At 37.6% G+C, this 13,838-nt stretch overlaps 1 protein-coding gene across 3 annotated transcripts in view; it reads right to left on the minus strand.

Moving 5' to 3' along the window:
• Sik3 (SIK family kinase 3) overlaps positions 1-13,838 on the minus strand; it is a 240,151-nt gene that overhangs the window by 34,833 nt on the left and 191,480 nt on the right. For all 3 annotated transcript variants that reach the window (XM_026396325.2, XM_026396326.2, XM_026396324.2), the window contains exon 6: positions 13,475-13,598. In XM_026396325.2, coding sequence (XP_026252110.2) covers positions 13,475-13,598 — 124 coding nt within the window. The remainder of the gene's footprint in view (positions 1-13,474; positions 13,599-13,838) is intronic.

Here is a 13,838-nt window from a genome sequence, read left to right on the forward strand (position 1 = left end):
TGCACTGAAGCAATGATATAAGAAACCTAAACAATTCTTGGCAACTAAATCTCTTCCAGAAACCCTGTGGACTTGACTTATAGCATGATGTTCCTTTAGCATGTTAAAAAAGTAAGAGTGAAAGATACACAGAAAACAATACACACAGGGAAGGAGGGAATGAAGGATTAGAGCAAATCATTCAAAATTACTAACATTTATTTAGCACTTATATGATAGAGTGTTAAACTCTTTAAGTTAATTCACACACCAACCTCTATTACTATTATTTGCATTTTATAGACATAAAAACTAACAATCAGAGTTGAAAAACTTGATCAGATAATAAAAGGCAGAATCGGGATATAAATTCTAGTCAGAACTCCATAGAGTTCTTAACCTATATAGTACCTAAAATACATCAGTTACTTGTGTTTTAGGTAGCATATTTTTTTTAATTTATTTTTTAAATTGTAGTTGGACACAATATCTCTATTTTGTTTATTTGTTTTTGTGTGGTGCTGAGAATCGAACCTAGGGCCTTGCACGTGGTATGGGAGCACTCTACTGCTGAGCTACACCCCAGCCCCTAGGTAGCATGTTTTTATAAGAATAAATCAAAACAGTTTAATTCCCACCTCTGACATATCAAACGGCATATAATCTCGATAGGTATCACTCACAGGCTAACTTAGTACCAAATGGGCTAAATCAATCGATGGTCAGAAAACTAGGAACTAGCTAGAAAACAGCTTTGTGTGGGGAATAACGATTTGGATGAAATGAGAAGGCAGAGACATAAGAACAAAGGGCGTGTGGGTCATTCCACTAGTAATTTTACTAGTAAGAACCAAACAACAGAGGGCAACCTTACTTCATATACTCTGGCGATTGCCAGGTAATGGAGACTATGATAGAGGGCTACCAACAACAGTCATCCCCAGTCAACAACTGCGGACAAGGAAGAGGCTGAGGCAGAAATTTAGGGAACTGGATTATCAACATCTTTAGGCTGATCCTATGAAGGAGGGAAAGCCACGGTTCCTTAAACTCCTCAGGCAATGCTAATGTATAGGACATGGCAAAGCCATCATTTTCAGCTCTGTGGCAGAGGAATGGTCTGAACTGAGTCATAGATTCTTTTTGGCCACATAAAGCTACTTTGAGCTGGTGGAAACAGAAGCCATCTGTATGCCAGAAGGCAAAGGAAGAATGCAAGGAAGAAATAATTACTCAGGAAATTCATGCTTCCTACAGGTGGTGAGAGAAAGTATATAGTCTAGTTTCTCACAAGCACTTTCCTGTCAATACTAGGTAAGTTCAAAGGTAATTCCAGAGAAGTCAGCCCAACAGTTCTTTATTTTTGATAATTTTAGCACATTTTTAAATAATGTTTTTTTCTTAGCAATGAATTACTTTTAGAGCAATTCAAGTTTCAAAGAGGGCTCTATTTTTCTAAATCCCAAAATCCAAAGAGGAAACAAATTAATTGGCTGTTAAATTTCTAAAACATCTGTTTCCATGGAAAATGAAGAACTTTATTTAAAAAATTGTAAACAGTTAAATAGCATTAAAGTCTTAACCATCTTAAGATGGTTAACAGTTAAATGGCATTAAAGTCTTATCCTTAGCCAAGGGTACTAGGCAATATGTTGCTTGCTTCTGTTTTCATTCACATTCTCCAGCTCAAAAGGGGGAATGGGCAAGAACTGATAGTATCACAGCAGACAGAACATGACTGAATAGTCTGCAATGACACTCTCAGGACAGAGCAGATGGCTTTGGCAAGTAAGAGTCTATCCCCTTACTTCATATTGTCTGGATTTACAAATGCTCGTGACTCACAGCTGCTTTTTAATTCTGTCTACCTTTTCCAAAAAGGAAAACCACACACAAAATATAATGTTTTTCTTCGTGAAAGGAAAATAAAAGTATGTCATAATATCCTGATACTTTCAGAATCATGGCTAAAGTAGTGTGACCATCTTGCAATGTCATGGTCCCTACGGAAATAATTTAAAGGTAAATCAATAAAAATAGTGGGATTTTTGTTTGATTATTTGTTTTTGGCCAAATACCTTCTTTTGATAAGAAGCTGGCCAGAGTTAGGAATCCTCACTCTGCCTGTGGAATGCGCTCTAAAAATTACATTTTATTAATATGCCTAAGGGAACTCTTTCACTGTCAACTACCAACTAGGGTGAAATCTATTTCCCATGGTCACTTTTTAAAAATCTAAACACTTAATAGACAAATGGTCTTCAAATAAGACATTGGTATGTATAAACAACATACACTGTGCCAGTTTATAGACACATTCAGTCTACATCAATGTTAAATATATATCATTCAAAATACAGGGGGTTTGTTGTTGTTGCAAAGAAATTTTGTAACATTAGATATTCCTAGAACAATAATGTTGTGGAAAAAAACAAGTAAATGCATATGTCAAAAGCAAGTGTTATAGAATCTGAATACTTTTACTTTATAAATTAAATTTTGTGGGCTGGGGATGTGGCTCAAGCGGTAGCGCGCTTGCCTGGCATGCGTGCGGCCCGGGTTCAATCCTCAGCACCACATGCAAACAAAGATGTTGTGTCTGCCGAAAACTAAAAAATAAATATTAAAAATATTCTCTCTCTCTAAATAAATAAATAAATAAATAAATAAAAATAAGCACTGAGATTAGTTCCTCTAACACAAGAAAATAGAGGGGAAAAATGTTGCTTTGAAACCATTTGCTTTCAGTTGTTCTGGATAGAAAAACGGAAGTCCCATACTGGAACATGTTGGCAAATTTCTAAAACGCTATTCCAACAGTGAGATAGTGATCATATTAGAAAGTGTAGCATTCTTGATTTTTCTTTTTTTTTAAAAAAAGTCAAGGACCTTCTTCAAGGACCTTTTTCTGCTTCTTTTTTCAACCAATAAGCATTTATTAATTACCAACTGTATGCCAGCGAGGAGTAGCATTTAGGCTATACAGGAGAGTTCTTCGAATTACATACAAATCTCCTCAAATAAATACAAATATGTCACTGGTTTCTGTAATGTAATCAGAATATTCTGGAATAGAAAAAAGTTCCTTACAGCTTTAAATCTTGTGAGACACTTTTGATGACTGAACATAGAGGCCACAGGGAGATGGATTGGAACAATTTAGCTAACAGAGATGCAGTTAGTAAGAAAAGTTTGTATTAGGAATCAATACACTGATGTTGAGAGGGTTCTTTCAACACAAGATAGACTATGAAGAAAATAGTGTTTGACCTACATGTCTATTTATTAGAAAAATAATAACTATTTCTTAAAAGTTTCCTTCTTTTTTTCTTTTGGTGCTGGGGATCAAGCCCAGGACCTGGTACACACTAGGAGTTAATGCTCTACCACCAAGTTGTACGTGCAGCCCTCAATTTCCTTATTGTCAGTCAGGTTTTTTTGGTGGTTGTGATGCTCCTATAATTAAGATTCAGAAATCAAGAGACCCTGCTTAAGGCTGGAGATGCCCACACTGAAATCCAGTCCAAGCTGAAAAGACCCTTGTTTGCTACACTACTGTGCTGAAGCCCGTCCATTTTGCTTCACATTTACCAAGACTTGCTGCTTACAGGAAAAGTGTTTTGTTTTTTGTTTTTTTTTCTGAGTCCTAACATCAATCATTATAGTAGAACAAAATTCTAGCTCAGTTTTACTCCAGGGTCCAACACTCAGTATTTGCTAGTAATTAGCACTTCCTTTGATAGATTATCCAGATGTACTTAGACAAAGATATCCATTCCAGGGCTCTCTTGATACTTGGAATAACTTGCCAGATATGTATTTAGTGAGAACTAAAATACAATCAAAGATGGTTAGATGGTTTCTGAAGTCAAACTGTCATTGTTCAAATCTCAGCCCTGCCACTTATTAGATGTGTGATCTTAGGCATGTTAGTTAAACTTATCATGTTCTAATTTTCTTGTCCATCAAATGACCCATCATATTGCCTACTTTACATAATAGCCTACACTATAGCATTGTTTTGAGCTTTAAGTAGTTAGTGCAACAGTGCCTGGCACATGGAAAGTATTCAGTAAATGTTGTTATCCAAACCTCTGGAGTCCTTCTACTTAGAACTTCCGTTCTCTGTTTTTCTACATAGGGTTGCCATAGCAAGGAGACAGTTTGCCTGAAAAGATGAATAATAAATAGGGCAGTATCAACACTTAGGCCCTGGTTTTCTATAATGGTAGGTGAGTGTTAAAGGGATGGCTACAGGAGACCTGCTTTACGCTAGCTTCTTTTCTGACATCACTCCTGTTTTCTGCATTCACTGACATGAAGGCAACATGATTTTCTCCCTGGCAGTGAAGTACACCTAGAAAGGTATGAAAGAACTGCTCTGAGGGCTCTGTGCCCCTTAGTGTGTTGGCATGGGTGGGTGAGCTGCTTTAATCCCCTGCCCCATTCTCTCTAAACAAAGTGGCATTAGCAAAGAAAGATGCTGTGTGGTTCTTGATGAGTAAGCCGATCAGGGCAGAGTTGTTTGCTTGTAAGTGGAAGCTTTTTGGCAGTAGCTGCAGGGTACATTCTCCATCAGAACCATTATGTAAGCCTGGGTCTTGCATTCCCAGTGATAAAATGCTTATGCAGTATTACAACTAATTAAGTCACAATGAAGTCTAATCAATAAGGACTCAAAAATATTGTCCACAAGAGATTTCTATGCACTCACTAACACTGCCGTTTTCTTCATTGTAAATTAATTTTCCTTCAGTTAAATAAATGATCTTACTATGTTGCTAGGAGAATAAAGCAAACTAGGCTTTGATAAGTAGGAATCCCAGCGATTTTTCAAAATCTGCTGTTACTGAATGAATTTGATACCCAAAATATTTGAGTTATTGTCTTCCACTGGTGGGAGGAGGAGTCAGAAAAAAGCATCTGCTGACACATGTGGTTAGGCACATTTGTCTCATCTTCTATGATAGCTCAGGAAAATGTACATTTTCAAGTTATAATGACAGTGCTACAAATTTAAAGATGATTTCTTGAAGGCTGAATGGACTTTATACCACCTAGATAATTCTTGTATAATTTGGCTTGGGGATTTTCCTAAGGGATACTTTCTGGGATGCTCTGATAAGTTTAACCCCAAAATAGTCTGACTGATTTTGTTTTGTATGAGACACAGAAAGTCAACTCTTCAGAAGGCCAAAATACCTTTAAAAACTAGAAGTCACTTGACCTGATCACCTACACAATAACTCAAATAACAAAAGCACATAAAACCAAGTGAGTTACTTATCACTTTAATCATATAATACAAAAGTTTAACATAAGCGATTTAACATAAGTGACTCAGTAGTAATTTAGTTTTTTTATTCAAAAATATTTACTGCAAATTTATACCCTACTGGGGGCTTTTTAAAGTTTTATGTAAGGTATTAATGTGCAAAACAGTACTGCTATCAAGGGGCTGACATTCTAGCAGGGAAGGGAGGAAGAACTCGAAATAATTTTAAGACTACGTGGTGTGAAGTCAATTCGGCTTTCAATAAATCATCTTATAAATTTGTAGTATTGTCATTCTAAGTTGAAAGCATACATCTTTAGCACGTCTCAGGACCCCTACCACAGGAAGCTTGTGTCAAACAAATGAGACCAGGCATAAAAACTTCTAATTGTGAAGATACTTCATTCCACACATTGCTGACAATAAAGAGAAGCTTAGAATTCTTGAATTAACCATACCCATTGTTGAGCATGGTATCCCATATAGCTGGATACTCTGGAATTTAACTTGGATAGAAGCAGCTAGATGATATAGCCTTTCCTCCCTGTCTCTCAAGTGTTAATTTAGAAAACCATACCAACTTTGTTTCTAGCAGAAAAACGGACAAATTCAGCTCAAGTCTATGATAACAACTTAAGAAGAGATCTTGTTCTTAAGGACTTCCCTCAACCCATAATCTGTAGAACAGTGACAGCACACCTGACAGGCTCTTACCTCCACAAGAAGAATTAACTCTCAAGTCTAGCAAGGCACAACCATGCCTAGAAACAGTCGCTGTTAACAGGAAAAGGACTCAGCAGTCTCTGGGCTTCCTTCACGTGAACTTGAAACCTCATGGTATTGGAAGGGTATCTCAGTTAAGAAAAGAATGAATAATCTTAGGAATTCATGTTCTCCTCTCCTTTTGACAGTACCTTCTGATGGGTCCTAGGATTCAAGGCAACACCAAGTGCATGTACATTCGGGGGCAGGAGAGATCATAATGGTAATATAGCAATATAAAAATGTTAATTCATTTCCTAGACTGGTTTGTTTTCTCTACTTAATCTTAACAAAAATTTTTGTTCCCAGTTAGGGAATTACTTGTCTTGAGATAAAAGAGTGACTACATTAAGGATAATCAGGTGGGCTTTCTCTTGAGTCTTTAAGCTTTCACACTAACTTATATTATAAATATTAGTTCTTTCTAAGTACTTAATGTAATATGGTTTATGTCTAAGCACTAATAGACAGTGGGGTTGACAGCATGGCTAGCTGTTTACCAGGATCCACTCTCTAAAGCCAGCTCTGCTAAGGCTTCAGCAAGAATATTTTGCCATGATCTGAGGGTGTGGGGGTGGAGAGTAGAGGAGATTCAAGTTGCTCACAGGAAATACTGTGGACATTGGAAAAGCAGAGGAAGTGGTTTATTTATCTTGCCCTTTTTTGCAATAGTGTGGTGTAGCAGAACAAACACTGAATTTAAGTAATGACTAAGTTACTTATTACCTATGTGGCCTTAGGGAAGTCAACTAATTTCTTTAAACTTCAGCTTCCTAAACTGTATCGGCAAAATGATAAAATAATATATGCTATAGTTATGTTGCTCAAATTAGATCAAGTATAAGAAAATATGTGATAAACTCTAAAACTCTAAAGAAATACTATATATATGGGGGGTACCAGGAATTGAACTCAGGGGCACTTGACCACTGAGCCACATCCCTAGCTCTATTTTGTATTTTATTTAGAGACAGATCTCACTGAGTTGCTCAGCACCTCACTTTTGCTGAGGCTAGCTTTAAACTCGAGATCCTTCTGACTCAGCCTCCCCAATCACTGGGATTACAGGTGTATTCCACCACACCTGGCTAATTTCTTGATACTACTATTGATATTACTATTTAAATAAGCATATCCCTCTGAAAGAGCTTTTGTAGTCAACATTTTAACAAACCTGTGCATTAATTCATTCATTTAATAAATACTTATGAGTACCTACTAGAACTCAGTCACTATCCTAAACTCTGAGAACCTAGCAGTCAACAAAATACAAAAGCTTAGTACAGTCAAGTGATACTGGAGGTCCGAGGTAAGAGACAATATATACTGTTAGGTCATGACAAATGCTCTGAAGAAAAAGCAGAGTTATAGAAAAAAACGTCGGTCAAACCTCAGCACCATATAAAAAATGAAATAAAGATATCATGTCCAATGTCCACCTACAGCTAAATATATATATGAAAAAAACGTAGGGGGTAGTCAGGAAAGGATCCTCTGAGAGGACAAGAAAATATTTGAGGGAACAGGAATGTATGTGCTTACAGGGCGGAGAAATAGCAAGGATGCCTCTGTGACTGGAGTTCAAAACCTTAGACGAAGAGCAACAGAAAATGAGATCAAGCTGGGCGCAGCAGTGCACACTGGTAACTCCAGCTACTCAGGAGGAGTATCAAAAATTCAAGACCTTCCTGGGCAACCTAGCAAGACCCTTGCTCAAAACAGAAAATACAAAGGGTTGAATGTAGCTTAGTGGTACAGCGCCTCTGGTTCAACCAATCCAGAAAAAAAGAGGGAGTGCAGAGCAGAGAAATAAAATCAAGTAGGGGAGGGTCAATCGCAGTTATGCCCTATAGGCTAAAACAATAATGACTTTCAGAAATTTATTTTAAATGCAAATGAAAGTCATTGAGGAGAAATTGGGGCTGCATTCTGACAGAGATAAATCTTACTACATGCCAGACACTATGCTAGATTATAGACAACTGTGACAAAGACATTTTGTTTGTCCTTACTCTAAAGTTTAGTGTGGAAGACAACAACAAAGGAATTAAAATATAAGGTATGATAAGTATTATGGTAAGATAAAGTTCAGGGGCCTGAAGAATTAGTAGAAAAATATCTTGGTTCTTACTTCTAGCCCATCTACTTTCTTCTAGATTCTACAATACAGGAATGGATGAAATGGGACTGAGGAAGAAAAAAGTATTTGGGGCAGAGGAAGCTGCTTCCAGAGAACATGATATTGAAAGAACTAGAAGACAATTGGGATGGCTGGTTGTAGATGGGAGCTGATATTGAAGAGAAAGGTAGGAGCCAGCACAGAGAGGTATTTCCATGCCACTGTTTTTTAAGCAGCAGTCATAAGCTCAGTTCATTAAGTTGTAATCACCATTTTTTAATGGAATAGAATAAAACATACTAGAGTGTACTGCACACAGTAATAGTAAACTTTGCTTTTTAAAAAATACTTTTGTTCATTTGTATTCACATATGTATGTTCTAGGTCACCGGAGAAGATATGTTTTTATTATGGCCGTAAAAATGTTTAAAAGTCAGTGCTTTAGACATATTAGCACATTAGGGCAATGGTAAACCAATGAAATGTTTTAAGCTGGAAAATGGTATGATCAGATTTGTGGGTGTCCAGCATGTTTTGTTTTTATATTTGTATTTTGAAAGGATCACTCATGCAGCAATGTGGAGAATGGATTACAAAGGGACAAGACTAGAGCCAGAAATCCACAGAGCTGAATTTAGGCAAGAGAGATTGTACTGAAAAAGTACAGAAAAAAATAAAAGTAAGAAGGAAACAAAAGAAAAACCAAGGAAGATGGAACTTTAAAAGTCTTATACAGGGCTGAGGTTGTGGCTCAGTGGTAGAACACTTGCCTTGCATGTGTGAAGTACTGGTTTTGGTCCTAAGCATCACGTAATAAGTAAATAAATAAAATACAGTTATTGTTTATCCACAACTAAAAAAAAAAAAAAAAAAAAAAAGCCTCATGCTCGCCGTCCAAAGACCTCTCCTCCCAGTCCTGTCATCACTCCCCAAATTAGTTCTTTTCCAGGCCTGTCACTCCCAAATTTCTAGGAAATTTATAAATTTTAGAGTTACCATAAATTCACTCACTTAGAAAAATTACTTTGTGCACTATTAATTAGCCTATGTAATAAATAAAACAAAAAGAGATACTATGTTTTAAGAAACCTATAATTTAGGGTAAGTGCCAATTATATTTACTGATCAGATAATGGAGACCATACCACCCTATGGAACCTGAGAATGACCAGGTCACCACAGACTTTCCTGTGACCAGCAGACACCATGACCAAGTTTCCTTTAAAAGAAGAGTCTGAGAACCCTAAAAGTATCTCTCACTCTTGAGATGACCCACATTCTTCCTTGAATGTGTGCCTTGCTCTCTGAAATAAATATCTGTCTTAAGAGCTAAATTAAATTAGCCAATTAAAGTCATTTCTGTAATGTCTGACAAGAACCCCCAAACTGGAGAATGTGGTAACTTGGAAGCAATGAGAAAAAAGTGTTTCAGAAGGTAAAGACTGACTTAAAAATGAAGTAAAAAAAACATATAAAAAGTGGGCAATCCCAGCTGCACAGGGGGCTGAGGCAGAAGGATTACTTGAGCCCAAAAGTTTGAGGCCAACATAGACAACAAAGCGAGATTTATTTAAAAAAAAAAAAAAAAAGTGGCAAAAGTCCTAAAGAGACACTTTACCCAAAGACAGCAGATGGCAAGTAAGAATCAATGGGGGAGACTGAGGCAGGAGGATACCGAGGTCAAGTTGAGCCTGGGAAACTTAGCAAGACTGTCTCGAAATATAAAAGAGAGGATGCGGGGCGGGGGGGGGGGGCATGATAGAGCAATTGCCTAGCATGTGCAAGACTAAACAAAACAAACAAAAATAAAACAAAACCCCAAACAATGAGATATCAATATATATCTATTAGAGTGGACAAAATCCAAAATGCTAACACCACCAAAGCTGGTGAGGATATAAGCAATGAGAACTCTCATTCTCCGAAAAATGGTACAGCTACTTTGGAAGACAGTTTGTCAGATTACTACAGAACTAACCATATACCATATGGCCCCATAACCAAGCTCCTTGGTATTTACCCAAATGATCTGAAAATTTATGTCCCTACAAAAACCTGCACAAGGATGTTACAGCAAATTCATTCATAATTATCAAAACTTGGAAGCAACAAGGTAAAAGGATAAACTATGGTTCACCTAGATATTGAACTATTATTCAGCACTAAAAGGAAATGAGATATCTAGCCATAAAAAGACATGGATGAAACTAATGTGCATGTTTCCAAGTGAAAGAAGCCAATCTGAAAATGCTACATACTGTGATGTTTCCAAATATGTGGCATTCTGGAAAAGAGACAATAAAAGAATGAGACAATAAAAGAATAAGTGATGGTGAGGGAAATGGGAGATGAATAGGCAGAGCCAAGAGGATTTTTAGGGCAGCAAAACTATTCTGTATGGTACTATACTGGTGAACACATGTCATTATGCATTTGTCAAAACCCACAGCAAATGCCACATTCAATGAACCCTAATGTACACTATGGACTAGAGACAATAATTCTGCATCAGAGTACGTCCATCAGATGTAACAAAGGTACCACAGTACTTGAAGATGTTGATTGAAGGGAAGCTGTTGGGGGTAGGCACAGAAGGGTATATGGAAACTCCATACCTTCTGTTCAGTTTTGGTGTGAATCTAAAAGTGTTCTAAAATATAAAATCCATTTTAAAGGGTAAGGAATGGTGAAGCACTAAAAACTGTTGGGAGGGCAGTAAGATAAAACTCAAGACAGGCAGTTGATTGAAGACAAGATCACTGATGACCCTGGCCAGAGCAATCTCCTGGAACACCTCTTCTTCCTTTTTATTAAAACTGGAGAGAGATATGACTACTTCCTTTCTCCATTCCCTTCCATCCTCTTCTCTGAGCCTTTTGTTCCCACAGCTCCACCAAAACTACTTCGAGATCAACAGCCTCCACGCATCTAAATCCAACACTTGCTCCAGTCCTCTTGCTTCACTTGGCAATACCACTCCCCATGGCTCCTCAGTCCCTTCTCCATTATCTTCATTTGGCTTTTTTTAAGACAAGCTGACCTTGGCTTTCCTCACTAGCCACTCTTATAAACCATCTATTCATTGATGATTCCCAAATATACTAGCCTACAACTCTCCCAAATTTAACTGCTATGTAATATCTCAATTTAGATGTCTAACGGGCACATCAAACTTGGTACGTCTAAAACAGTGCCTGCCACTCTGTATGAAACTATAATGGTGGATAGTATTATTGTATCACATTATAATATAATGGTGACCATGTGTTATCTTTTTCCCACAGTCTCAGAACTAGCCACCAATAATTGTCATCTGAATTATTTTAAGTTTCCTTCTAATTGGTCTCTTTCCTTCTGCCATTGTACCGTTTGGCCTACTAGAAATATAGCATCCACAGCAATAATATTTTTAAAGTCACTGTAAGGGTTGGGATATAGCTTAGGGATTCAGCATTTGCCTAGTGTGTGCAGAACCGTGATTTACTCCGCAGCATTGCAGAATAAAGAAGTAAATAAAAAAATAAAAAGGTCACTGTAGGGCTGGGGCTGTAGCTGGGCTGGGGCTATAGCTCAGTGGCAGAGCGCTTGCCTTGTACATGTGAGGCATTGAGTTCAATCCTCAGCACCACAAAATAAATAAATAAATAAATAAAGATATTGTGTCCATCTACAACTAAAAAAATATTTTTAAAAAGTCTCTGTAAAATTCTTTCAACTTTTTTGTATGTCTGAAAAGTTTCATAATACAATCTAAAGGAAAAAACAGGTCAGATTACATCATTCCTCTGTCAAAATCCACCAACTGTTTGCATTTCACTCAGAATAAAAAGCATAGTCTTTAACTAAACGGTAAAATTCAGCTCCATCTTACCTCTCTGGTCTCTTCTGCCTCCTGGCTGTCCCCCTTTCCTTTAGAGCACACAGACCTGCTTCCTGTTACTCAAATACTCAGGCATGTTCCCTCCATTGGGGCCAGTGCACCTGCAAATCCCTCAGCCAGGGACTCTCTTCTTCAGACGTTGTAGCTTAAGCCCTCACCTTCTTTCAATATTTACTTTTCCCCACCATATCGTTTCAAATGACCTCCCACCCACCATCCTGCATTCTTCTATTTCATTTTTCTCACAGAATTTATCATTGTCTAATATACTACTAAGTCATGCATTCTAAGGCAACTTAAAGTTAAATCTAGTTCATGTTTCACCTACTTATTCTAAAATGCAATTCCCATGTGCTTATACTTTGCTGCCAACCCAGGCGACATATGTTCTTCCTTAAAATGAAAACAGATGATTAAGCAAAGTACACTACTTTCTATATTATCTCTAAAATATTCTCTTATATGCATATAGATGGAGAAAAAAACTAGATTCTGGGTATCTGGTATCTGTTTCCAATGTTAAATTTTTCCAAAAGCTACTTACCCTACTGCCCACTCATTTAAAAAACATTTTTTTTATGAGAGTCTGGAGGACGAGTATTATAGAAGTAGGAAATGAAGTAGTAGAAGACTAGGATGCAGAGCATGCTTTATCCTTAGCATTTAAAACCACATTGCGGAGTCAGGTGCCATGGTGCACGCCTGTAATCCCAGCTGCTCGGGAGGCTGAAGCAGGAGGATCACAAGTTCAAAGCCAGCCTCAGCAACAGTGAGGTGCTAAGCAACTCAGTGAGACTCTATCTCTAAATAAAATACAAAATAGGGCTGGGGATGCAGCTCAGTGGTTGAGTGCACTTGAGTTCAATCCCTGGTGCCAAAAAAAATAAAATAAAATAAAGCCACACTGTAGGCTGGGGTTGTGGCTCAGTATTACAGCACTTGCCTAGCTTGTGTGAGACACTGGGTTCAATTTTTGGCACTGCATATAAATAAATAAAATAAATGTCCATCAAAAACTAAAAAATACACTTAAAAAAAAAAAACCACACACACATTGCAATAGGGCCCTAACAAATGGAAACCCTATATTATAATGAAAAGGGGATGCAGTGGGAGGACAGAGGTGTAACAGGAATATTTACTGTATTGCCTACTGACCTTTATATACATTATCTCATATAATCCTTATAGTAATACCCCTCCCAAAACTCTCAGCCAATTTATAGATGCAGAAACTAAAGTTCAGACAGACTTAGTAATGTGTAGAGTTCAGATTCAAACACAGGCAGGGCTATCTGGTGCTGATGTAGATATTACTCTGTTCCTACCAAACTTTGCCTCTTGGAAGCACCAGGACAGAAACTGGAACTAAGAAAGGTTGTTAAATGGGCCATCACTAAATTCCTGGAATAACTTAGCATGAACCCAAGTCACAGCTGTGTATCGGCAGCTCCCTTACCTGTGGACATAAAAAATGGGATGCGGAACTTTCCACTCAGCACCCGGGCCCGCAGATTCTGCAGTGTGCTCCCATCAAATGGCAGGGCACCACACACAAGCACATAGAGGACAACTCCAAGACTCTGCATCCCAAACAGAGAGTATGTACAATTAATTGCATCAGAGGAAATAAAAAGAGGCCATTTTGGCATGTGTGTTAAGATGATGGTGAGTCACACAAGATTATCCAACACACTTTTTCTGTTTTTATGACAGATAATATGGGGCATGGTCAAGACCAACCACCTTCAGAATAGTTAACATTCTTCTTTGCTTCTAGACCTGTATTTGGGGTCATATCCCAAACTTTTCTCAGTGCTTAT

This window comes from Urocitellus parryii, chromosome 4, assembly GCF_045843805.1.
Source record: "Urocitellus parryii isolate mUroPar1 chromosome 4, mUroPar1.hap1, whole genome shotgun sequence".
Taxonomy (NCBI): domain Eukaryota; kingdom Metazoa; phylum Chordata; class Mammalia; order Rodentia; family Sciuridae; genus Urocitellus; species Urocitellus parryii.